Here is a 27235-nt window from a genome sequence, read left to right as displayed (position 1 = left end):
GAATTCTCTGTTGCCACTTGCCAATTTCCAACCTTTCCGAATTGTTTTTTTATAGATAGATTGAAAAAAAATTTATGGAAAAATGTTACTTTTTGGAATTTTACAATTTTCCGACTAAACCTTCCAAGATCCATAACGAACAACCTCTGAACCTTTCATCAAGAATGGTCCAACCGTTCTCGATCCTTAGCGTATCTAATCTTGAACCGCTTTCACTGCGCAAGGAACGGAAGCCCTCAAAGATAAATAATTTCCCCCGTTTTTTACACATTTACCACTGTTTCTTCGCTCCTGATGCTATGTAGCCTATAGCCTTCCTCGATAAATGGACTATCCAACACAAAAAGAATTATTCAATTCGAACCAGTAGTTTCGGAGATTAGCGCGTTCAAACAAACAAACAAACGAACTCTTCAGCTTTATAATATTAGTATAGAAGATTAAAATAGAAAAATATGGCAAATTTAAAATTGTTCAAAGAAAAAAAATTATTGTTATTAGAAAAAATTATTATTGAAACTGTTTAGTTCTTTTATTTCATTTTTTTCTGAGGCATTCTGCTAACTGCTGCATTTTTAATGCATTTTTTTTTTTGTATCAACAGCCGTCAAACATATCTGAAGATTTGTCTATTTGAAAATAAATATCGAGAATTGCCTAACGAAAAAAAAATCTAAATATTTTTTATCTCAAATTATAAATTATACGTGCACTAACAACAAAGGAAAACTTCTTGGCCGAAAATAGCGTCACACGACCTTGACCATATTTCTTTTGAGGTCAACAATATGACTTACCATAATTAATGCAATAGCATAAGCTTGATTTTAATATAAAAATATGCAGGCAGTAACAACAAAAAAAAGCATTTATTGCAGTTCGTGCAGAAGTCTACAATAAGATAAAATAAATAAATTCAATCAAAAAACGATTAAGCATTTTAGCCGGTTTCTTTGACGCTTAAAGTGCTTGGGCAAGCAAGAATTGTATAAAAAGCAATGAAGTAGGCAGAAAATACAAAGAGAAAAAATCTTGAAAATATACAAAATATATCATGTTAATTTCATTTACAAATATGTCAACCGAAATGACAGCACATTTACTTTATCAATAAACGAACTAAATGCCCATTTGAATGCAATTGTGTTACTTTGGCAAGGCAGTTGTTGGCAAGACAATTGGCTACTTGAAGTGTAGCGTAACAGTGTAATATATTTGTATAAGAGTGTAACAAATATGTATATGAAATGCGCTTCTATGCGGTGCTATGTGCTGTTATTATATGTTTCTATGCTATGTTGAATGCCTACAGATTACTTATTTACATTCATTGACTTCATATTGCATGTGCGTATGCGCAGACACTTGCATACAACAACTACAAAGCCGGTGAACGCACAGGCCGCATAAAAAAAAAATATTATAAATTATTATTAAATTAAAAAACCACTCAAAAATCGCATTATGCATAGTTTATATGCCTATTTTTATATTTATTATATTTATAAAAACTAATCGTGTCTCGCTGACGACCTTCTAAGCACAAAAGTATCAAAGTACGTGCGCATGGCTGCTCGCAAGACATCATTAAATGCATTTTCAACATGGCGGCGGTGCTAATAATTTGTTGTTTTTGTTGTAGGTGGCGCCCTTCTGCAGATAATTTAATTTTCCGTCGTTTTTTTATAAATTTCCTTTGACTAATGTTTATTACTGCTTATAGTAACATATTTATTATGCTTAGATACAAAAAGCGCGCATTCTTTATTGCACGCAACAATTTTTTTTTATATATTTCTCGCATGCAATATTTTTTTTTATTTCTCTATGATTTGTGATTTGTGCTGATTTGCATATTATTGGCCCTCTCTTAGGCACGTCACCACTGGCATTGCTTTGCTGCACGTTTGTGACTCAAGTTTTTTTGCTTTCTGTGTTAGTGTTGTTGTTTTTGTTTGTTTTGTTTGTTTCTTTTGTTTCATATTTAGTATTCAATGCCTTGTGCTGACTGTTAATGACACAGCAAGCGCAGCACCAGAAATGCGTGTAACTATGTAAGTATCGTTTGTTTGGCGGTGTCTGACTGCCATGCAATTAATTTAATGGACAGTTGGACATAAATAGACATTTTTTTTTAGATTTAGTTATCAAGTAGATAATCATCACGCTGCATTCGAAGTGATATACAATACAACAAATACATGTATTGTTTTTAGTTAAATAAATGATAAAACTAAAATTGAAGGTCTTTGATGTCATATAGAATGATTTTTGGAAACCATTTGTTGGTCATTAATTGGAATACAGAATTTTTCAGAAGAGAAAAACTCTAAATACATATGAAAAGCTTTCGTATTTAGCGATTTAGATAATTAATCTAATTAATCTTATGAAAACTACAGTTAAAGCTACAGTCTCGATAAGCGACTGCATTCAAGAACAGTTAGGTGTCGTGATGATATATATGTAATTCAAAAGAATTCCTAATTCTAATAATTTAAAAAATTCACAGAGCTTTCATTAATACTGTTTGAAATGAAAAGGCTTTCGGCGAGATTTCATTTCACTTTTTGCAAGAAAAAAGCTTCCGATCAGCTTTATTCGCTCGCAATTAACAGCTTCCATATTTTAACATAATCTTGCGCAAAGAGAAGCTTTAAGCCTCAAGATTACTACAGAGAGAAAGCTTTCAGCTGTTTTATTATGCAAGTTGACCAAGCTTTCACTAGCTCTCATTTAATATAATGTTATAGCTCAACTACTAAACCAAAATTTATGTGCATATAGGTAAACTTTTGCAATAATATTTTAAAATGAAAGCTTTCGCTTATTAATCTACTACATTGCATTTTTAAATAACATATCTAGACTGCAAAATCTGTAGTATTGTTGCTAACTTGTGTGATTTGAATATATTTATTGTTATTTTTTTGATCTATCCAAGTCTTATGAATAATTTTAAGAAAAAATAAAACACTATAACACTAAGCCTTATACGAGAGCTTTCACGCCGGCATGATGATTCAAAATTTATCAACGTTACAAAATCAAATTACATTATCTGGTATTAATAAAGCTTTGAAAGCTCGACATATATATTTGGTTTCGACTAAAGTTGTCAGTTTGTCTTCCATTTACGTTCTCATAGAAATAGTTATTTAGTTAAAATATTTGTTTTTGTACTTACATCTGGCAGTGATGAGCATATTGTGACAATTGACGCGATGATCGCCAATAACATTCTAATGTTGTGTGACATTTTGTATGAATAATTTCTAAAGAATAACTGTAAAGAGAGGAAAGAGAAATAAAAATTAAATATTGATTTGAAGACAAAATAAAATAAGTTACAAAATAAATAGAAAAAATATTTTACAGGTATATATAATATTTAAAAAATCATATTTGAAGGGTTAATGTTTAAATGCAGTATCTTCATAATTAATAAAAATTAAATTTTTTTGTTTAATGAATATAAATTAATATACATAATATAAGAAAGAAATCAAAATTCCAAAGTGCACATATCACCTACCAACCATTAAAGATATTCTAAGCAGCCAAAGGCTTTGATGAATGGGATTTGAATTTATTCTAAATAAACAACAACAAAAAATATTAATTATAATAATATTAATCATTGTTAAGCGGTATGTATCTTTTTACAAAGACATAAGCACAAATTGGATTACAATCGACTCAGCGCTGAGCAGCGGCGAGTAACTTGGTTGGGTTAATGGCAACTGCGCAGGTGGTAATCATTATATGATTGAGATGGTGATCGCCAAACCCCACCCAGTGCATGCAAATATGTATCTATGATTTGATCAGCGGCTATTTATATTTATTTTAATTATATTTTAATACATTTATATAGTGTGAAGGTCGAAATTATATACAATGTACGGGTGATGCCATAGATTGTTAGCAATAAAAAATTTAATTTAGTGGGAGAATATAAAATAAAAAAAATAATTGGTGTTTAATTTGAGAAAATTTATTTTTTAAATTAATCGGTGAGAATTTACAATTTTATACAAAAAGTATTAAAATTAAAATAAAAGTGTATTATTTAAATTAATTTTACAACAAAATTATTTAAATTTTATAAAAAAATGTAAAATTTAATAAAAAAAATATAAAATGAAAAAAATATTATAAAATTAAAAAAAAATTCAAATACTTCTTTAAAATTACAAAATTTTGTAATAAAATTTTCAAATATATTTCAGTTTTTGTTTTAATTATGTATTTTTAATTAAATAATAATATAAAACCATTTTTGAATTTTTTTTTAGATAAATAACAAGCAACACAAATAGATATTTTTTTAAAATTTTCTTTCTGCTAATCGAATAAATATTTCATTGTATTTGAGACAGTTAAAAAATCATAAAAAATGTGGAAAAAATGTTTTAGTTTATATCTTTATTAATTAAAAATTATTTTCTTAATAATTTTCTTAATAATAATTTCTTACAACATCCTTCTACTTTCAAAAACTTAATGCATTTTTAATGAAATATGTTGAAATTTTTCTTTTTATGTATTAATTTTCTTATAATTTTTTTTCTGCTAATCGCATAAATGGGTTATTGGGTTTGTGTCAGTTGAAGAATCATAAAATTTGTGCGCAGAAAATCGCAGAAAAATAAAAAGCCATTAATAACACAAGCATGACAACCATAAAAGCAAAACAAATATTACCAAAAGAAATGATAAATTAAAAACTAAAAAAATTGCATACAAACAGTAGTGAACAAAATGTATGCTACGCTGCAAGGTAGTGCTAAAAATTTCACTTTCAATTAAAATTTGCTACGAGGGGTTTGGTATTAAGTAAAAAAAATTTCAAACAAAAACAAAAAAAAATGAAATGATAATAAAAAAATTTAAAAAAACTGAAAAATATGGCACTGCTGTAATATTTTTCGTATTTTATATGCAATATACATTTATGCAGCTCACCATGCTTATGGTGCGCTCTATGCATAAAACAGCCATTGTATTACACTGGTGTTGTGGCTAAACATGTGTGGGTGCTTTAAATGGCCAACTGCGCTCCCGACGAACGTTTTTCTCCATTTAAATACTCGTACACGTGCAGCTAATAAACAGATTTGTATATGTATGTACGTAGGTGTGCATGTAGCTATGGCTTTATGCAGCTATCTGCATGGAAAACACGGAATCGGAAGAGTGAATGGCATACACAATTTATTTTTTATTATATACAGGCAAATAAACGCATGTATGTACATTAGGGTGGCTCTTAGTTGTATGGAGGATAAAAAAAGTTTCTGGATTCTCGATCGCACCCCCTAGAAATATGCGAATAGCCCAAAAACTAGTATATACAAAGTTTTGGGTCAATCAAAAAAGGTTTAGGGGTTGCGCAAGGAGCTTGAAATCCTGAAAAATTAAGAGTTTTTGCCATTTTTATGTCTCAGACTTCCATATTTCAAAGCCACACTATCTGGTTTCCATACCGTAATAAGATCTGCATTTTATTACCTTTCCAAAATTACCACAATCTTAAAAATCGGTCGATTGATGATAGAGTTACAGAAATACAAATATGAAAGTAAATTAAATGTATTACACGTGCATTCTCAAGCGTCGCATGCTCGTGATATACCGTTATAACGGTTCTAATGTTATTCTTATTATATTATTTTTCAGGACTTCAAGCTCCTTGCGCAACCTCTAAATCTTTTTTAATTGCCCTAAAACTTTGTATATATTAATTTTTTGGCTATTCTCATATTTCTAGGGGGTGCGATCGAGAATCGGAATACTTTGGAAAATAAGGGCCACCCTAATGTACATACAGAGATGTATATATATATAAAGATATTGACATGGCTTATAGCAAATTTTCCAAGAGCAGAGTGAGCTCTTTCTCAATCAAAAAAATTGAATTTTCTTAATTTTGAAATATTTTAATTTTTTTTATATTTATTACTGAATATTTTTAAAATAATAGCAAAATTGTATTTTTTAATTTTTTCATCATTTTAATTATTTTTTTAATTTATAATATATTTTTTTTAATTTTTTCAAATTCTTTTTTTTTAATTTTTATAAAAAACTGTTTTTTTTTAATATTTTATTGATTTTAATTTTTAAATTTCCGTTTTTTGCATCCCAAAATATTTCTAAAATTTTCTTTAATTTTTTATATAATTTCTATTATATAATTTTGCAATTTAAGATTTAAGCTTTTACTTAAACGCTTTAAAACTAAGTTGCTTTAACTACTCATGAATTATTTCCTTTTTAATTTCAACGAATTTCGCAATAATTTGCGCTGTTGTGGTGGTTTTTGGAAAGCGCTTTTAATTGATAGCAGACATAGCACGCAATGCAACGCTGTGTTTTTATTATTGTTATAAAACTATGATTTTTTACACCTTACGGAATGCCAAAAAGACCTGCGGCGAAGTTTACGTTTCGCAAGTGCGAATTTAAAATCACTTAAGGTGGCGAATAAAAACGTTTTGATGGAGAATGGCAAGCAGTAATGGAAAGGAGGAACTTAAATAAATTGGTTAAAAAATAAAATAAAATTTAAAATTAAAAAAATTAAGATGTTAAGTCTTAATTTAGAAGAAATATAATTTTTTCAATATTAAATTTAAAAACTAAAAAAAATTTAAACAAAAATTTAATAAAAAATATTTAATTTCTGAAAAAAAATTTTACACTATCGCCTTTCGATATATTAAATTTTTTAAATAATTTTTTTTTTAGAATTCTAATTTTTATGTTTAACCTAATGTTTTTCGCTTTCCATTTATTTCTCAATGAATTAAATTTTTTTCGTAAAAAATCTCTTTTATTTTTTTCGCTTGAACTACTTCCCCATCATTTGTTTTATACAAATTATAGCACTCCATTAACATATTTACAGTTATGTAATTGTTGCGAAAAATTGCATGCGATTGTCTGCCATAAATTGTAAGCAAATCAAAGTCAATTTGCTGCACTTTCCAACAGTTACGTTTCTTGAGTGGAAAATTGTTCAATTTTCATTTATTTTAAATTTCAGTTTAAGAAATAGATTGTTACTTCCTGTGCTTTAACAAGGTCAGTGAGAAAGTTAGGTAATCACTGAAAATCTAACGCACATTTGTGGTTGTGGTAATTATTTGTTTTGCGGAAATTATTAATATAACATTGATTTATTTGTATTAATAATTTTATGAGTTAAAATGAGAAACAATTAAAAAAAATTTTTTTTTGGAATAAAGTTCGTGTCTTAAGTCTTTTGTGCTTATAAAGAAAGTGTGACATTTATTACTAACAAAATCAAATTTTCTTTAAATTATTTGTTTTAAATTCCTAAAGTATTAAATTTTTTTTTGTTTTTGTTTTTATTTTGCATACATATATAAATTTAGAACTTATTTTAAATAATCATTTAAAAAATAATTTTAAATTTTTTTTAATTTTTTTTTAAATTTCTTAAAATTTTAAAGAATTAGAATTAAATTATTATAATTCTTCAAATATTATTAAAAATTATTCTTCAAAATTTTAAAAGAAAAAAAAATATTAAAAAAAAATGTAGATTATTTTTTGAAGTGAATATTTTTTTAACTTTTTCTTTTAGATGAACAAAAAATATATAAAAAATTTAAACAAAATTTTAAATATTATTAATAAAATTTAAATTAGAATTTTGTAATAAATTAAAAATACACAACATTTATAATAATATTTCTTTTAATATTTTATCGAAAAAAAAAATTATAAATGCTGTATATAATTGTTCGATTAAAGAAGATTTAATGAAAGAATACTTATTAAAGGGTAGATTCTTAGAAAAAAATAAAAATTTAATAAAAATCTAGAAAATATCTTTAAATTAAAAAAAAAATCAAAAAAATAATTTAAATTTTGAGCAATAATTTCAATATCACAAAAAATTACTTACGATTTCACACATATTTATATTTTTTATTTAAGTAATTTAATAGGTTTTTCAAATATTAAAAAACAGAAAAATATTCAAACAAAATTGAAATTGCGTCTCCAAAAAACTGTCAACCTCTAACATTTAACACAAATACCACTGTCACAAAAATAGTTAAAAATTAAAAAATCAATCAATTAAAATACCAGGAAATACGCGTGCAAACGAATACAAGTTTCAGTTTAACAATTTCAATTTACCACATTTAATAGTTTCGCTAGTTTGCATTTGTTTGACAACTACAATTTGGTTAATTTATTTCGCCCAAAGGTTTTCTCGTTTTTTTTTCAATATTGCGACTGCTTTTGCTGGCGTGAGTAAGAAAAAAGTCACACAAGCTGAGCTCAACCGGCGTTAGCACCGCACTTGTGCTCATTAATAAATGTCTGAAGATTTGTTTTTATTAATTCTCGTCAGCATATGTCGCTATGTGCCGCAAACAGCACAAATTGTTTACAAAAAATCTAAAAACAACAACAACAGCAAAGTAATAATTTTGCTTAATTTTGTCATTATTATATTTAAATACATAATCAACGTTTTGCATCTGTTTAAATGTGTCGCCGCAAAAAATAACGATGTTTAACTACGTTTACACTCTTCTAAAAGGCAACATTTGAAATTCTTAAAACTTGTTTTTTATTTTCGCAAATTTACGTGTATAAATGTTAAATATTTTTAGAAACGGCGAGTTTCAGCGCACAACAGCTGACGCTCTGGTTCTACGTCGGTTAAAAGGTTTGCTACTCAGCTGTTACTTGTTGTTTTTTTTCACATTAATTTCTTCTACTTGTTTGCGTGTTTTTACGATTTTTTTATATAATTTTTTTTTTTTTTTGGTTTCTAGCAACTCAAACTAGTCAAACTGGCTAATTATAGAATTCTTGATGTGTGTATGTGGATTTTTTTTTTGTACTTTAGCAGAAATATTAATTTCATATATCTACAAAAATATTAATTTTGATGCTTCTCTAAAACTTTCTTATCTTGTTTAATATTTATAGTAAGTGCTCAGCTAGATTAGCGCGAGTTTATTGTAAATTTACAGCAACAATTTCAGTTAATTTTAAATTAATTTATTTTTTTTTAATTTTTATATTTTTTAATTTACAGTTATATTAATTTTTAATAATTTTTTAGATCTTAATGATTTATGACAGCTGTCAACCAGCTCGTTTTCTTAAGTTCAAATTAATTAAATGTTGAAAATTTTGGGTTTTTTGGTAGTCGTTGCCAACTTGGACATGAGATATCCTAAAAATTTTGATTTATTATACTCTCGCAACAAATGTTGCTAAAGAGAGTATTATAGTTTTGTTCACATAACGGTTGTTTGTAACACCCAAAACTAAACGAGTTAGATATAGGGTTATATATACCAAAGAGATCAGGGTGAAGAGTGGAGTTCAAATCCGAATGTCTGTCTGTCCGTCCGTCCGTCCGTCCGTCTTTGAAAGCTGTAACTTGAGTAAAAATTTTGATATCTCGATGAAACTTGGCACACTTATTTCTTGGCACCATAGGAAGGTTGCTTTCGAAAATGAGCAAAATCGGACCACTGCCACGCCCACAAAATGGCGAAAACCGAAAACACATAAAGTGCCATAACTAAGCCATAAATAAAGCTATGAAAATAAAATTTGGTATGAAGGATCGCACTATGAAGGGGCATATTTGGATGTAATTTTTTTGGGGAAGTGGGCGTGGCCCCGCCCCCTACTAAGTTTTTTGTACATATCTCGCAAACCAATAGAGCTATATAAACCAAACTTTCTGCAGTCGTTTTTTTTAGCCACTTCCTAATACTGTCTAAAAATGAAAGAAATTCTGATCATAACCACGCCCACCTCCCATACAAAAGTTAGGTTGAAAATTACTAAAAGTGGGTTAACTCACTAACGAAAAACGTCAGAAACACTAAATTTCACATAAGAAATGGCAGATGGAAGCTGCACTCAGATTTTTTTACAAAATGGAAAATGGGCGTGGCGTCGCCCACTTATGGGTCAAAAACCATATCTCAGGAACTACTCGACCGATTTCCATGAAACTTGGTTTGTAATAGTTTCCTTACATCCCAATGATATGTTGTGAAAATAGGCCAAATCGCTTCACAACAACGCCTACTTCCTATATACCAGAACTTTGAAGACAATCTGAATTGTTTACTTTACAATATATAAAGTAAGTACTAGTGAAGATATCGATGCAAAACTTTGCACAAATACTATGTTAATAGTGTGGCAGCCCCATTCTAAAAATCGCCGAAATCTGACCATGAATTTTTAAGGCCCCATATATCGAACACGAGGACCTCGGTGCTTCTAACCTAATATTATGATTTCCAACTTTCAATGGACTTTATACAATATATATGACGAATATGTGGGTTAAATTGTGTATTATATAATAAAATAAAGTTAAATAAATAAATTGCGAGAGTATAAAATGTTCGGTTACACCCGAACTAAGCCCTTCCTTACTTGTTTGATTTTTGATTTGATTTTTTTTAATTAAATATGAAAGGATTTTAAAACTTTTTCTAAAAAATATTTGATATAATATTAAGAGAAATCATATTAGTTTTTTGTATGGACAGCCTGTTAACCCAGTCACTTCTTTTAATAATCTTTAACCTTTGAATGCAACCTGTTAAACTACTAGTTATTTCTCTAGTTCTGGAAGTAAGTAAAAGAGATTATATTGCGAAAAAATTGTCTCAAGAATTCATATTATATGAAACACCTTCTATTGCTTTTATCTTTAAATATTGCTCTCAGAATATAACAGAGAGCAACATATAGTCATTTGAAAGTACTTTCTTACATGAAAGATAGCTAAAGGAAAGCAGTAATATATATATATATAAGGAACGATTCCAAAAAAATCAATTTGTTTACATTCAAAAATTCGAAATTAATTCTTAACACTCAGAAAAATGTCTTGATAATAAAATAATGACAGAAAGAGTGGGCAATTATAATCAGAGAGTGGTTCACAAGATGTATCTAAAAGTACACTGAAGTCTGTAGAATATAGTAACCGTTCATCCACTAATATGCTGATACCTAATGGCCCACTCTGTAAAAATCAATGGCTTCATAAATACATATGTATAGCATAACAATTCAGTGCTCTCAGAGAAAGTTGCAAAGACTAGTTATTTGACTGGCCTTATGAAAATATAGTTCGAATCTCTGGAGAGTGTTCGAAAGCCTGCTTTATAATAATTTAATGTATTAATATTCTTAATAATATGTTTGGCATTGACAGTGCAAGTGGCTTTCAGTATATTTATCTCAAGAAATTATATCAAATATGTCATATTACAGCTGAATGTTCGATATTAAAGAACATTTCGTCAAAATATATCATCAATAGGTAATTTTGTGTATTGAAAAAAATCAGTTCAGCAGTAACGGTATATTTTTGGACACTCTCGAGAGAACTTAATATAGTAGAGTGGTTGTTCGAACAGAACAATATGAACAGTCCTATGTAAAATATTATTCTTAACTGCCAAAGACTGATATATTTGAATGCCACATTCGAAAAAAGTAGTTGAAAGTGAACGAAGAAAGTCTTCATATATTAATTTTTATTAGTTCCACTTTATTATAAGACTTATTAGAGTCAGTCAGTGGTGCCTACTATGAGACTCAAGCAACGAGTTATTTCACCACGAACATAACCTAACTTTTTCTTAAAAAAATAGTATTTGATTCGATATTCAGATCTTATTAGTACTAATTCTTTTTAATATTTTTGAGTAAGTTGTTTTAGTATTTTCTGTTATATTTGTTTATATTTGCTTCAATTTTCTCCCTCAACACACCTAAAATAAGTAAGTCACCACAAGTAACTACCGAATTCACCACAGCTCCACTAATCAACACGAAAAATGCAAATGTCGCACACTTTTATTAATGTCACAACAATGACAGCCACAATTAAAAAATAGAAATGAATAATAAATAACAACAACAATAACACTTAAGTGTGACGCTGCAGAAATGAAGTGACAGCAGGAAGAAAGAAAAGGTGAAAGACGAAATTAAATTGCATTGAATTTGTTGAGTCAAAGCTGTGGTTGACTAGCTCACTTGGTCTTTAGAGCTCGACGTGGTCGCCTAAACGCTTGAATTTGGCTTGATTGTTTATTCATCCGCCTGGTTAGCTAACCGCGCGGTGGTGAGAAAAAACCGTGTATATGAAATTAAAAAGTATAAAAAGTTCGTATGCAAAATAGTAACAAACGCAACAGCTGACAGGCGCTCAAGCGAAAGGCTTGACTCGCAGAGTGAGGCCGTAAATTAAAAGCGAAATAAAAAAGCAGTAATAAAAACAAAGCACACAGGTCCTCTGCAATGCTGACTGAGGCTCACTACTTAAAATAATAATAAAAGACTTCGCCGGTCGTCTGGTTGGCGGGTTGACGGCATGTTGCAAGTGTTGGCATAATGATGCGGAAGCCGAGTAGTGGCTTTTCGGCTGTGCACATGTGTGGCCGAATAGACACTAACAAACAAACAAATGATTTTTTGGCGCATTTTTTCAGCTTTTTTCTCTTGCTACACCTCTGTGTTTTCTGCATTGGTTATGTAGCCTTGTTGTCTGCGCTATTTCTGCAACTTTGTGGTTTTATTCAAATTTATTCATTGTTGTTGTTGTTTTTAAATATACATATAATCAAAATCACTTTCATTGACGCTATTTAACTTAGTTAAGTGGCTAGTTTTCTTAATGTTTTATCATAATGATCAATTTCTTACTTTTATTTGGCAAATAAAAGCAATTCTTGTTGTTATTATTTAAAATAACTTGTATAGCTTTGTGTTGCATATATTTCGATCATTATAAGTTTTTACGATTTTGAAAAAAAATTTATTAGAAAAATTTAAAAAAAAATTTATAAAAAATTTTACGAAAAAAATGAAAATAAATTAATTAAATTGCATATATACTCAAAAAGTAAATATTATTTAAAAAATACAGCCTTTAATTGAACTAAACATATTAAAAAAAAAATTTTAATTATATAATTTTTTACATAATTTAAAAACCGAATATTAAAATTATTATTTTTTATTTATTTTTACTTTATTTTCCTTTTTATTATTATTTTGTCTATTTATTTACTTTTAGACGCAATTTTTATTTTGAGTATATGCAGAATTTTATTTTTATTTATTTGAAAATAATTTTTTAAATATTTTTTTAGAATAAATATATTTAAATTTGTATAAAAAAATTGTAAATATAAATTTTTTAAAAAATTTTATTGTAAAATTTGAAAACTTCTACTCAGTTAGCCATAACTCAACCAGCAATCCAAAAAGCGACACAATCTATACGTCAAGACGAAAAACGCTGCTGACCGCTTGTCACAGCGTTGCCACCAATTCTCCATACAAACACAACAACAAGAAATTCATGCATAATGAAAACAATAGCACATATTTAAATGTGTTTATATGTATGCATGTATGTAAGTATGTTTGTCATTTGGAGAAAAGTGCTGACATTGCAACATACCAACCGCCGTACCGTTACAGCTCCGCACAGCTTTACTGCGCTTGAGTCAGCTGGCTCTGACTTGGCTTTTAGCGCTAGGTCTGGCTGGCTCTTGGCTTTTGTCTTGATTTGGCTTGGCTGGTATTAATTGACATTGACAGCAACAGTTGCTACTAAATTAAATAAATATGCAAGCAATGTTATTGTTGTGACAGCCAAACGCTTACGGTATTGTTTTTGTTGGTTTTCGTTTGCTTTTGTTTAACACGAAAAATTTCGCTGATGTCATTGGAAATGAACCTAAGTGGTGTTGAATTAAGGTGACACCTGCTTTGTTTGTTTACTTTTTTGTTTTGCTGCTTTATGTTTGCCATTGGAGGCTAAAGAATTTCGTGGTATCGGGATCGTATCAGACACGAAAATATAAGTTATTTATATGCTAGATAAAGTATATTGGTGGTTTGGGTGGAGTTTGGTATGCACGAAATGCAATTTCAGTTTTTTGTATTGTGAATGAAGGCACGTCAAATCTTGTTTTAATCGACTTCTAAGATATACGGTTCATTTACAGTAATTTTTTAAGATTTGAAGTGCTGAAGTGATAATGTTAAAATTATTTTATTTTATTTTATTTTATTTTATTTTAATTTATTTTATTTTATTTTATTTTATTTTATTTTATTTTATTTCATTTCAGTTACACATTCCGAAGAAACTAAAAAAATGAAGAGATCCAATTGGATAACTCAACTATTGTGTAATAGTAATTTTCACCTTTAACTTTCAATAGCAATATAATATAATCACGCGATCATAAAAAAGGTCATTCGACTTTATTGTATTTGTTGTATTTTTTTTACATTTCTTGCATTTAAACACCCTTTCGTCTTTGTCTGCAACTTTAAATAGACGCTTTAAAGCATTACTAACTGCATAACTAAACCACGAAAGTTAAAGAGCGGGAGTGCTGAAGCAAAGATACAGTGAAAAGCGACATGAAAATATGCCTAGAGTGCAGTTGCCATGAAAATGAAAACAAAAAACAAAGTGCAAACACAGCAAACGACACTAAGAAATCGCAACAATAAGCGAATTACCAACGACAACAACAATAACAATGACAGCATCGAAAAATTACGTAAACACACCAACACCACACACTGAACGCAAGACAGTGTGTCTTCAGCTTTGGTAAGACTATGGTCTGTCTGCCTATCGCCTCTTTCTTTCGCCGCTTTGTCTTCGCAGACACACACACATACGCACATATCAGCCGATCAATCTGGCTTTGGAGCGCATGCGAGACATATTCGCATTTGATTTTTACACTGTTGATGCAACAATTTAACAATTGCATTGTGTCTCAGCGCTGCGCTCAAAACAAAAATTGAGGGGATAACAAAATCCAAATAAATCTAAATAAATTAGATTTGCAGAAAATGAACATAAAAAGTTATACATTTTCCCAGCCTTTGTTCGCTATACAATGTAACATAGTAGACAACACATTTTTTGCAGGCTGTTGGTCTGTCAGGTGTTCAATTTTTGCCAGACATGTAGGCCTAAAGCGGAGCATGCGCTTTGGTATGCAGTGGGTTAACACACTTAGTTGGTAGTAATGACTGTTAATGGCACACAAGAGGTGGATAAGGAAAGTAATAGTGTAGCGAAGGTATAAGATATGGAAGGAATTCAAGTATATGCTCGTTTGAAACCGTTACCTAAAAGTTAGGATATGTGAAAATTCAAGGAGGGAAGAAAGCTCATAACATAATCGGGTCTACGGAATCAAATTGAATTTACTCGGAAAGGACGTCAGCTATGTCGTGCTTATTCCGACAATAATTACAACAATAACAATGAAAGCTTTTGGTAAGCTTTCGGATCGTTCTCTTTTCTGTACTGAAATGCCACATCAGCATTAATTCTAAAACCTATTTCTAAAATATTAGAGCAACAACAGTAACAATGACTTTACATTCTTATAACCCGAATAACTGAGAGAATGGATCTTTTTACTGAAGCTTTCGCAACAAAACACAACTTTCAAGTGAAATGATTTTTTATATGAACTTTAACATATTTGAAAAGGGTGTATAATTGAGGGAATAATTTTCTAAAATGCTAGTTTATTTAAACTAACTGTTTTGATTAAATTCTGTATAATTTACAAAATAATAGAAAAATACTAAAAATTTTAAGTATTTTTCGAATAACATTATTTCAACAAAAAAATTACAACTTTTAACCTGCTCAACTCAAAGTATTCACGGAATTTGTCTCACACCGTCACTAAGTGATTGACTGGTTGACCGTCTGGGAGACGCCGACCAGAAAGAGTTGTAGCTATAAACTTAAAATAACAACAAATACAAAAAAATGAAACAGAAAAAACAACAAAAAAGCAAAAAAAAAAATACAGTTGTTCGGTAATTGAATTTAAATTATCTACCAAAAATTATCAGCAAAATGAAATCGCACGAAACGCGACAGACGAAACAACAAAACAATAGCAACTAATAGCTGACAAGAGCCAAAACAGTAACGGGATTTAATGAAATGTTTGTTCGTAAAATGTACAAAAAACAGTTTATAAAACAGCAACATTTAACAAACGGAAGTCGGAGGAAGTGTTGACAGTTAGGGCAGGTATGGATTGATGGCTCAAAAGCAACAACAAAACAGCAGTGAAAATCGTGTTCATACGCTTTTCGACTTTAGATTTCGGTAAAAGTTCATGAGAAACACACTTTCACCGATAAGACATGAGATAATAATGAAATTAATTAAAATAGAAAACAATAAAAATAAGAAAAATAATTCAAAAATATTAAATGTTTTTTTTTTATAAGTATTTTAAACCAAGATTAAAAAAAAACAAAAAAAAAATTATTAAAAATTCCATATTTGAAAAAATATGAATATATTTTTTGTGAAATAACTAATTTTTTTCTTTTCTCTTTTATGCTTACTCAGTATTTTTAATGAACTTGAAAATTTTTAAGAAAGTTTTTGAAACTGCAAGGTCAAATTGAAATTGTTCTTTACTCTAAGCAAAAAGCATGCTAACAATTATTAATGAAAGCTATTTATTCCAATTTATTTTCAAAAGTATATAATAATTTTTAGCATTTTTTCTTTATTATTATTATTATTTTTTGCTTACATTTTATTTATTTATTCATAGAAGAAAGCTTCTAATAACAGTTTTCCATGTAAAATATATTAAATTAAATATAAAATATAAAAATATATTAAATTTATTTCTAATATGTATTATTTTTATTATTTCCATTGAATTAATATTAGTTTATATTATAAAAAGTCAAATTTAAAAACTTGATATTCAAATTGAATTCATTCAATTAATTAAATATAATATATATATATGAAAAAGTTGAAAATATTAATTTCATCAACAAATAATTAATTTTATTAAAAAACATTTATTTTAATCTTTGTTGTAAATGCAATATTTTATGAAAAATTAAATTAAATACTAAAAAATTATGTTTTTAAAAATTTTGATAAGAAAATTTTATATTCCAAAATTTTAATACTTTTTTTAAATAAATTTCTAATAAAATTCTAATTTGAATCATTTAGTTAAAAATTAAAAGTTATAATTTGTAGAAATTTTGAGTTAAAATATATTAATTTAATTTGAAAAAATTCCGAAATTTGTATAATTAAATTTCCATTAATTTTTGAATAATTATTCAATTAAAAATTAAATCTTTTACAAAAAACAGTCGGCAAGCTAACAAATTTTTAATTTTTTCATACATTTCTAAATAAAGGTTAATTCAAACACAAAAATATTACATGAAATTAAAAAAATCAGAAAAAATAATAAATAATATTCATATAAGTTGCATAAAAAAAAAAAATTAACACAATTATTTCTTAAGCTAACCTAAAGACAAACATCATTGATTTCAAAATGTGTGCAACATGGCGTATACGTAACACCATTTTTTTTTTTTTGTTTACTGGTAGCATGCAATACATACTCGTATATATGCATGTGCTAAAAAACCAGGTAAACACCAAAAAAGCGCTGCGCATAAAAACACAGGCTAATTAAATTTTTGCAGTCATTGTTTTGCGCATATTTTCCACACTCATTCGTTTCATGCATTTTTCTTGTACATTGTCTTACATTTCTACATTGTACATACGAGTATGTACATAGAAATGTTCGTATTGCATAAAATTTCATAAATTAAATAATAATAAGAACAACATGCATAAGCGCATAGCGCATATTACCACATACGAGCTTTGTATGTATGTATGTATGTAATGTAAAATATGTATGTAAACTTACCACAGTCTGAGGTCTGAAGGCCTGCGCGCAAAAGTCTCTGCAAATTGAGTTGAGTTCGCACACCGAAGTAGTCAGTGAGCGGCAAGCGGTTGGTAAGTTTTTGTTTTTGTTTGTGTGTTTTTTGTGGCAAATTGGCAGTTGAAGGCGAAGTGGCGGCAAGTAGTTAGTAACACAGAAGAAGACGTTATAGAGGACGACGCGTCACGCGCGATTTTCCAGCGGAACGACGAAAATTCACCGAAGAAAAATGGAAAATTTACGATTTAGAAAATGTTTTTCTTTGCACGCGTTTATGTGTGTGTGTATGTGGTTATGTTCACAGTTGGCGTTGAATTTCGCACTTCGCACTTCACTTTTGTGGCGATTAGTGTTGTTGGTTTTTTTTTATTATTACAACAGCGTCAACGGAAAGTGAAACTGTGTGTAATTTTTACAAGCAACTGTTGTTTCTGAGTCTCTTTCTCGTTGTTTTCTTTTTAGATTTGTTATTTGTAAATTAAAAAATTTTATTTTTTAAATCAAATATATATTTTTTTCAATTTTTGGTTCTTCGCGCGAGTTGTTCTCAATTATAAGCATAAAATTTCACTTTATTTGCCATGGAAGGAGTTCAGTGTGCTGCAATGAGAGGAATTGAAAGAAAAAATTAGAATTAAAAAAAATTAAAAAATATTTAATAATAAATAAAATTTCAAAATTTATGAATTTAAATTAAAATAAATTTTAAAAATTGAAATTTAAAACTAGAAATGCTTCAACATTTAAACAAATATTTATTTAAAAAATTTTATTTATAATTATTGAATTATTTTAACCTCTAATCTTGTTTACTAAATAAGAGGAAAATAAAAAAATACCCTTATTTTATTGAAATAATATTCCAAAGACTTTTAAATTGTTCTATTTTAACTATTACTATAAATAAAATGCTAAATTAAAAAAAAAAATAAATTAATTAAGTTACTTAGTTTTTTGTTTTTCTAAAAACTATATCACATATATATATGCATATTCTCGATTAAATTTCTTTGAAAAAAAATCATTTCAAAGTTTTAAATTTAAAATATATAATTTTTTTGTTCATTTTCATTTTCAAGAAATATGCTTTTGAAATGCTGAAATTAAAAAAAAATCCAAAATTCATGCAAAATATTTTATTTTTCTTGTTTAAAATCAAAATAAATTGTATAATCCAAAATAAAATTAATTTTTTTTTAATTTTACAAAAAAATATTTTTGTTTTTTCTGGCAAAAAATTTACTCGAGACTACTTTAATAAATAATAAAATGCAACAACAAATAAATTAAAAATATTATTTTTTATTCAAAATCCATTAAAAATATTTAATAATTTTTTTTTTCGTTTCAGACACTCAAAATTAGTGGAGAAAGTTTTTATAGATATTTATTTTCATTTTAATTTTTTTTAGTATTTATCTTTGGTTTTAATTTTTTAATTTTTAATTCAGAATAATTTTTTATATTTTTTTTACATTGAAATATCATTAATAGTAACATTGGTATATATCAAAATCGTATAAAATGAATTACATAATATGTGAATTATTTTCATTTGGCTATCTTTTTTTTCAATGGTTTGGAATTCCAATAAATAACCGCTTTTTGTTTACATTTGCTTTCGTTGTCATTTGAGATAACATTTCTATTCCATTCATCACTCTATTAAGTCATAAATGACAATTAATTGTAGATTGTTTGAATATTTATATGTGATACTCTTATTTAGTGGACATATGTATATAACCGTATCGGAAAAGTAGATATAATATTATAAATAAACCATTTATTTTTAATTTGTTTAGTTTTAAATTGTGTTAAACTATTTTTGAAAATTATTTAACTGTTTAGGGGAATCCCAAAATGTCTAAATGTTCAAATGTTTAGAATTTTTATAAATATATTTTTTTAATCGATTTATTTTTTTAATAAAAACGAATCTATAACAAAACTTGAAACTTGTTTTAATACAGTTTTTCAAAAATTATCAAACTTTTCTTTAATATTTTAAATTTATGTCTTTATTTTTTATGTCTGTATTTTTCTTCAGCTGACCTCACTACTAGTACTACCACATAATTTCCTACAGTGCAACAACAGTTGTAACCGTAAATATGCATAACCATATATCATACAAACAAAATGCCTCACAATACACATTTATTGATGCATCCAACTACAGTATTGCTATAAAAAAATGATTTCAGCTTTTGTAGAAACGTGCATTCAATACAACGCCTAACAGTTTCAAACAATGTGCACATGCCTATAATTTACATACATACATAATATCGATAGATATGTACAGTTAAAAATATGTATATTTATAGCATTTTTTATTGAACAACACGTTTTTGCTTCTTCCCCTTCCTGCAGTGTGTGTGTGTGTTTAGTGTTTCTGTGATTTCACCAGCTGTTTCGTATGTTCGCACTCTCTCATTCACTCTTTCTCTCCCTCTGTCTCTCTCTCTCGCACGCACATCTACTACATTACATATTAGTTTAATAATTAATTTTCGATTTTTTTCTATCTATTTTGCTATAATGTATCTACACTTTTATTGTTGTTGCTTGCTATTAATTTATGCATTTGTTATTGTTATTGTTGTATAATAAAATTTTCATTGACACGCAAAACCAGTTGGAGCAAACGCTGCAATCACAATGCAATATTCAAAGCCAGATAAATGTATTATAATTATATATGTATTATAATTATATATGTTGTAAGGAAACAGTGTTTTTACATAGCTTAAAGGCAGATTAGCTCAAAATACATCAAAAGATCGTATTCATGACTATTTTCATAATATCAGTCAAATAGACAAAATGTATAAGACATTTAGCCAGACTCTCCCTCCCTCCCCAGGGAAATCTTTCTCTCTCAAAACTCGGTGTTCCTCTTGGTATAAACCTTCAAACGAAGGGCCATAGATTAAGACACCATCGAACGACTGAGGGTATGTTATAAGAATTGGGCTTTGGGTTTTCTGTTAATGTAGGTTCTATAAGTTTTAGTTTAGTCTAAGAACCCTCAGATATGCATAGAATAGATGTAATAGGCTTTCTTGAATACTGTATCTAGTTACTACGCGAGGGATTTATAATAATAGAAAGTATGTATACTAATCTATTAACGATCTATTAAAGGCTTTAAAATTTGACTGAGAATTATATAAAAATTTCATAAGTGAATGAAATTTTGAGTTAAATGTGCCTCACTTAAGGCTTACTGTGAGAAAAAACGTTGAAAAAGGCGCTTAGGTCATTTTCATAATGAATATATAAACTGTCTGAGAATTATAAATCAATTAAACTAACGAATAAAATTGTTCAGCACTCAATCAATAAAGCTGAGCACTGTTTTGTATAATTATCACAAGGATTTCCTCTAATTTCAGGAGGCTTATGGTTACACAAGGTTTGGTATGACAAAATGAGGTCTATAAATCAGATCTACTTACATATATCAATCTTATAAAAAAAATTATTTGAAATTAAAAACAAATATTTATTTATATTGTACCATACGTTAAGCCAATACTTTCAAATCTTTAGAAGCTAATGTCAGGATTTTAAATAAAGTAGATCTCACAAACAATTACTTCTATTTTACGACAAGTTTGTTAGAATAAACCTTGGCATCTTTTGAATGTGGGATTGGATCTCTAAAGAATGAATGTATTTATGATAAGATTGCTCTAAAACTTAAAAGAATATATAATTTCATGAAGGTTGAACCGTTACTTATTCAAATAGAAGTAGTGTTTTATGAGAACGAACAAAAATATTAGAAGAAACTACGTAAAACATCGAAAATTCTTTAAAAAAAAAAAATCGAAGAAATGACTTTGCTTAACTTCGTGAAGAAAATAGAAACGACTAAATGGGCTAGAGGAAAAAGTAGTTGAAACACTTCAGTGTAAAAATTACGAAAGACTAGACTAAAAAATATAGAATCTCTTATTATAAAGTGTATCATTAATAATGGTAATCTGACACCAAATTTGTTAGTTTTGTTTTCAAATTTCAAAAGATAAATAAAATTCAAATTGGGGTTGTGTTCTAAAGGTAATATTATACTATACTAACGAATTGCACATTTAATAACAGAACTAGTTCGGGGAAACGAAACTGAAATCGAAGTCACTCACATGAACTTACCGCAAATAACAGTGAGAGTTCAAACGAAGACTAAGCAAATGTGTAAAAAATGAAAATCTCTGCAAATGAAATCATTAAGGAAAAGAAAAACAGCTGCATAATTGCAACAATTGTTGATATGTACAACAAAAACGGCAACCAGAAGAAAATACAACAAAAAGAGTAAACAAAAGCGCTACCAAACAAAAGCAACATTAAATGAGACTATAATAGCAAAATCAATAAGAAATGGAGAAAAAGTGAATACAATAAAAGCAACAACTATAATAAAAATGAAAACTATAACAAAAACAAATACAACAAATACGAATATAGCAAATACCATGCGTATTATTACAACATCGCAAGCAAATCAACACATACCACATACACATACAACGCAAAAAACAACAACAATACCAAAGAGAAGAAGTATGCGAGTATAAAGAAAAGAAATGTAATATAAAACTAACAAATAACAAACATGAAAAACAGGTAATAATAGCAGCATTTGAAGAAAAAATATTGTAAAAAAGTAGCAAAAAAAGGAAAAACAGTAAAAACAAATCACGATTACACCCAACGATTCGAATGAGCAAATGTCTATCAATAACGGCTATCGTGCTATCGTTCAAAGTGCGGCAGAAAATAAGCCGATAAGAAGCAAAGTGAGATATAAGAGTTTATGAGTAAGAGGCTAATAGAAATAGGTGCAGCTTGGTTATAGATGTGGAATGATAATACAAGCGATCTATGATGCAATTGGAATAAATAATGACGAAAACGGATATTATATCAAAATTACAACAGTTCACCCAGCGGTTTTCGAATCGTTATACATAAATTGGTTGAGAATTGTAGACTCCATTTCATTCCCACAAGAAAAAAATATATACTTATATTTCTATTAGTTAATTTAATTTAAATTTATCACACCTCGAACACATCTACGAGTATATACATATGTATTTGAGATCGTCAGAAAGCGTATGCGTTGAGTTGAGCAGTTTGAGAAGCAGAAATAGAAGAAGAGGCAAAGCGTTGAAGTACAAACAGGCTTCTTTAATGTACGATCAAAATATGTCTAGATTAGTATGTATCTAAATACATTCTGCTATTTGCGTACACAATTATAACTGTGTGTGTGGAGTTGTTTGTGTAGCTAAATATTGATTTCAAGAGCAACCTTGAGCGCTTTATGCGCCTTGTTGTTGTCGCTTTGAATAGCAGAATCAAATTTTAATTTGTAAATATATTTTATTTCAAAGGTCACTGGCTTACTGGTCGCACATTCATACATTTTGCGTTCGCACACTTCACAACTGCGGCTCAATTACGCAAAGAAGAAGTATTAAAATTAAATTGTATCTTATAAAAATTAATTAGATTTAACCAAAAAAATATTTAAAAATCATCTTACACAAATTAAGGGTAAATTGGATTTGAATTTTGTTTAAGAAAAAATAATTGTTTTTTAAGAAAAAATATTAAAAGCAAATTAAAATTTTTGTTAGAAAAAAATATTTTTTAAAGAAAAAATAATTCAATTTTTGTTTTCTTAATTTATAAAAACGTAGTCATGTGTCGAAATAATTGCGTATTTACAGAATTAAATATTCAAATGAAGTTTTTGTTTTCATTTAAATTGAGTTCAGAATTTTCTGAAAAAATATTTATCATATCGATAAGGTAAAGCACACGTTTTATTTATCATTTCATCAGCTGACTCAAATTCGATTTTTTATATTACAGAACCTTGATTAATTTTTCATTATAAGTATGAAAAACCTCCAATAAACACACAAATCACGCATAAAATTTTGATTGGTGACATTAAAAGTTCATTTACTTGATAAAATCCAGTTCACAGAGTCATTAGTGAGATTCTGTATATCTGTAAATATATAAACTGGAATACACATATATATATATATATTTACTATAGAGGTTAGAGTGTTAAAATTTGATAAATGAAAGGAAAAATTCTCAAAATAAATATGGGAAAAAATTAATTTTTAAGTTAAATTATTATTAAAAATTTAAATTATATATTATTTATATTATTAAGTCTCGAATTTATATTTGTACTTATGAAAGAAAAATATATTTTCTTAAACCAGATTTGAAAATCTGATTTGAGTAGACGTAGTCGGTTTTTGGAAGTGAAAATTATATATTTGATATACATATATGGCGATATATTCAAACAAATATAATATATTATGAAGAATAGTCAAACAGAAGTCCCAGAAAATTATGAATATTTTGCTGATTGAAACTGAAGACATTAACATTATTCATATATTATTAATAACATTATTCTTTCAACCTTTAAATTAATTACAAATTTCTACTGTGCAATCACAGTTTCCTTAAATATTCAACACTTTTTGTAGTCTTAAAATGTTTCATTCCAGTTTTAAAAAATTGCATTCTAGTCCACTTAAAAAAAAATAATAACAAAAACAAATATCGAAAAAAATACCAAAGCAAATCAGAATAAAATTTAAAAAATGTGTATTAAATTTCTGGTTTCAGATAAAAATGTTGAAAAATTCAAAAATATTACAAGAATTATTTGTTTTTCACGCATGCAAATATACGCTGGAGAATATTTTGTAGTAAATTTTTGGCTTTCTCTTATTAGAATATTTTCTCAAAAACTTTTTTTTTTAATATTTTTTGCTTTTAGTAAAATTAATCGTGTTTATTGCAACAATAATTAACTATAAATTTATAAATAATTACTAGAAATTTAAAAAAATAATTTAAATTGTGAATTATATTATTTTAAATAAAAATTGGAAGAAATGAGGTTTTTCTGATTTGACAATTGTGTTTCGCTCAAATATATCCTTTAATATAATAAATTTAATTTGACTGAATTACAAATTAGATTTTTGTAGTTATAAACGTTCCTCAATTTTCCTTTTTTATAAAGCTGTGTGTACACAAATCTGAAATTTTTTTTAAATTTAGAAATTATTATTTTTTTATCTGCCAAAACCCTTTTGATCATTTTATTCTTTTTAGAAAAAATGCAAACTTTTTGCGGCATAATATAATAAAATTTTGTGAGGCATTGTATAAATCAAAAATTTTAAGCAAACAGTTATACGAACACGAATAATTTTTACACAACATATTTCAATATAGCTTTTAAAAGAATTATCATAAATTTTAAATTTACTCTGGCATATAAAAAAATTATTTATTTATTTTTCAGCGCTAAATTTTTTAAAATTCACAATAATTCAATAAAGTATTTCCACATTTATAAAGAATTAATCTATGTGGAAAATAAATGGATTCTTTCATTAATTATTAGCTGACAATCAACAAAAAATATTTTTATCTTTTTGAAGTAGCTTTTGGTTGAATGATTTTTCTGAACGGTAAAATAAACCTAAAGTTGTACAACCTTTTTTAAATAATACCGAAAGCAATTTCATTTTGAAGCATTTCTTACGACTAATGTAAAGTGCAATATTTAGTATTAATTTTTAATGATATTATTTATTACAAATTAAAATAGTATTTTATTTAACACAATATTTTAACTTTATAAATTTGCAGTTAAAGAACTTTTTATATTATTATATTATAATTAAATTATTAAATTATTTTTTGTTTCATTTTTTATTTTTAATTTTAATTAATTTTTATATTTATAACTGAATATTTTTTATTTTTATAAATCTTTATTTTTATATTTATAACTGAATATTTAAATATTTGTTTCACATGTAAAGTTAATTGTTTGTAATAAATTGAATTTTTATATCACACAGCATATTCAAATTTTTTTCTGAATATTTTATTAATTTTTCAAAATGTCTCTTAACTATATAGAAAATGATTTTGAGGAATTACTATCAAGTTGACACAAATTTTTTAATAGTTTAAATTATATATTTTGTTTTTATAATTTTGTATTAAATAGCATTTTTAATTAGATATTTTATTTATTATAACTCAATTTTCATACATCTTAATTTCCATACAATTCTCAATTGTAATAAAAATTCACTGTAAGCACAGAAATCATTTTCCAATATTTACAATTTCTACAAAACTTTCACGGTTAGACATATTTCCAATATCTTCAACATTTCACTGTATTTCGTGTCCTTTCAAATAGTTTGTTCTTATCACTAGAAAAGTATAAACGCTTAGATTTCGCCTTTGCTTACTTTTGCTTTATAGCCGTTACGCTACACACCGTCTTATGTTAACGAAAAACGTTGACGGTTGATGAAACGTTACGAATGAAAGTGCAAACAGACGCGTGACTTTATGTTTATTGACTTTTTGGTTCGCCCAAAGGATCGAGGTATGACACAACGATCGCCGCGCGGATAACCACAGATCAGGTTAAGAACACTCGTGCGAATAAGCGAGCTGCGACCGGAACGCAATTATTAAATACGCTTCAATTCGAATATTCGAACATTGCAAAATGAAGTAACGTTGCGAGAAATTTGTGGAGTCACAAAAAATTAAGAAAGAAGCAACAACAATATGAATTTACAACAACAGCGCCAAATTAAGATGAAATTGAGAAGAAATTCCATAAGTGCGCGCACACACAACAAAGAATATACGAAAATTTATTCTGACAATTGAGTGAGAAATTGCAGCGACACATACATACACTGTCACATAAGCAGTCTTGTGTCTGTAATTTCATGCCAACAACAACGAATGTCAGTCAGCAAACAGGAATATTGTAATGAGCGCGAAAGATGTTAAAATAATTGGTTGTTGTTATTTTATTAATGTTGTTTTTATTTATTTTTTGTTGTAGTTGTTTTCTTACTTGTTGTTGTTGTTTTAATTTTTATTCGATAATTTCATTTTGCATATTTTTTACGTTTATTGTTTATAATATTTGCGCTCTGTGAAGTGAGGATGAACGCACCCCAATGACGTTGTTGTTGTCTCTCGGTTTTACCTGTTGTTGTCATTTAAAAACTTGGCGTCGTGATTGTTTACACATACATAAACATGTACATATGTGGGTGCGCGTGCGCCATTGCTAGCGGGGAGTTGAGAGATGTTTGTTTATTTTCATAAGTTTTAAGTAATTCTAAAATTCAGTTTCACTTAGATTGAATTTTGCTGTTGTTGTTTACTTACATAAAATTTAAAACAAGATTATAAAAATTTTAAAATATAAAGTTTTTAAAATTATTTAAAAAAAAAAACAAAATGTTGATTGTTTTATTCGTATAATTATTATTATATTCGTT

At 27.5% G+C, this 27235-nt stretch overlaps 1 protein-coding gene across 7 annotated transcripts in view; it reads right to left on the bottom strand.

The window, feature by feature from the left end:
• LOC105218881 (venom metalloproteinase 3) overlaps positions 1–27235 on the bottom strand; it is a 147820-nt gene that overhangs the window by 115399 nt on the left and 5186 nt on the right. For 2 of the 7 annotated variants that reach the window (XM_011194737.3, XM_054234966.1), the window contains exons 1-3: positions 26177–26395; positions 17823–18440; positions 3188–3286 (exon numbers count right to left, since the gene is read on the bottom strand). In XM_011194737.3, the coding sequence (XP_011193039.2) occupies positions 3188–3259 (72 nt within the window). In that variant the 5' untranslated portion in view covers positions 3260–3286; positions 17823–18440; positions 26177–26395. Of the gene's footprint in view, positions 1–3187; positions 3287–17822; positions 18441–26176; positions 26397–27235 lie in introns of those variants that run through there. The other 5 variants (XM_054234965.1, XM_054234967.1, XM_054234968.1 and 2 more) reach the window with 5 other exon arrangements.

This window comes from Zeugodacus cucurbitae, chromosome 6, assembly GCF_028554725.1.
Source record: "Zeugodacus cucurbitae isolate PBARC_wt_2022May chromosome 6, idZeuCucr1.2, whole genome shotgun sequence".
Taxonomy (NCBI): Eukaryota; Metazoa; Arthropoda; class Insecta; order Diptera; family Tephritidae; genus Zeugodacus; species Zeugodacus cucurbitae.
The sequence above is the reverse complement of the archived record's forward strand: the minus strand, read 5'-3'. Positions and strand labels throughout refer to the sequence as shown.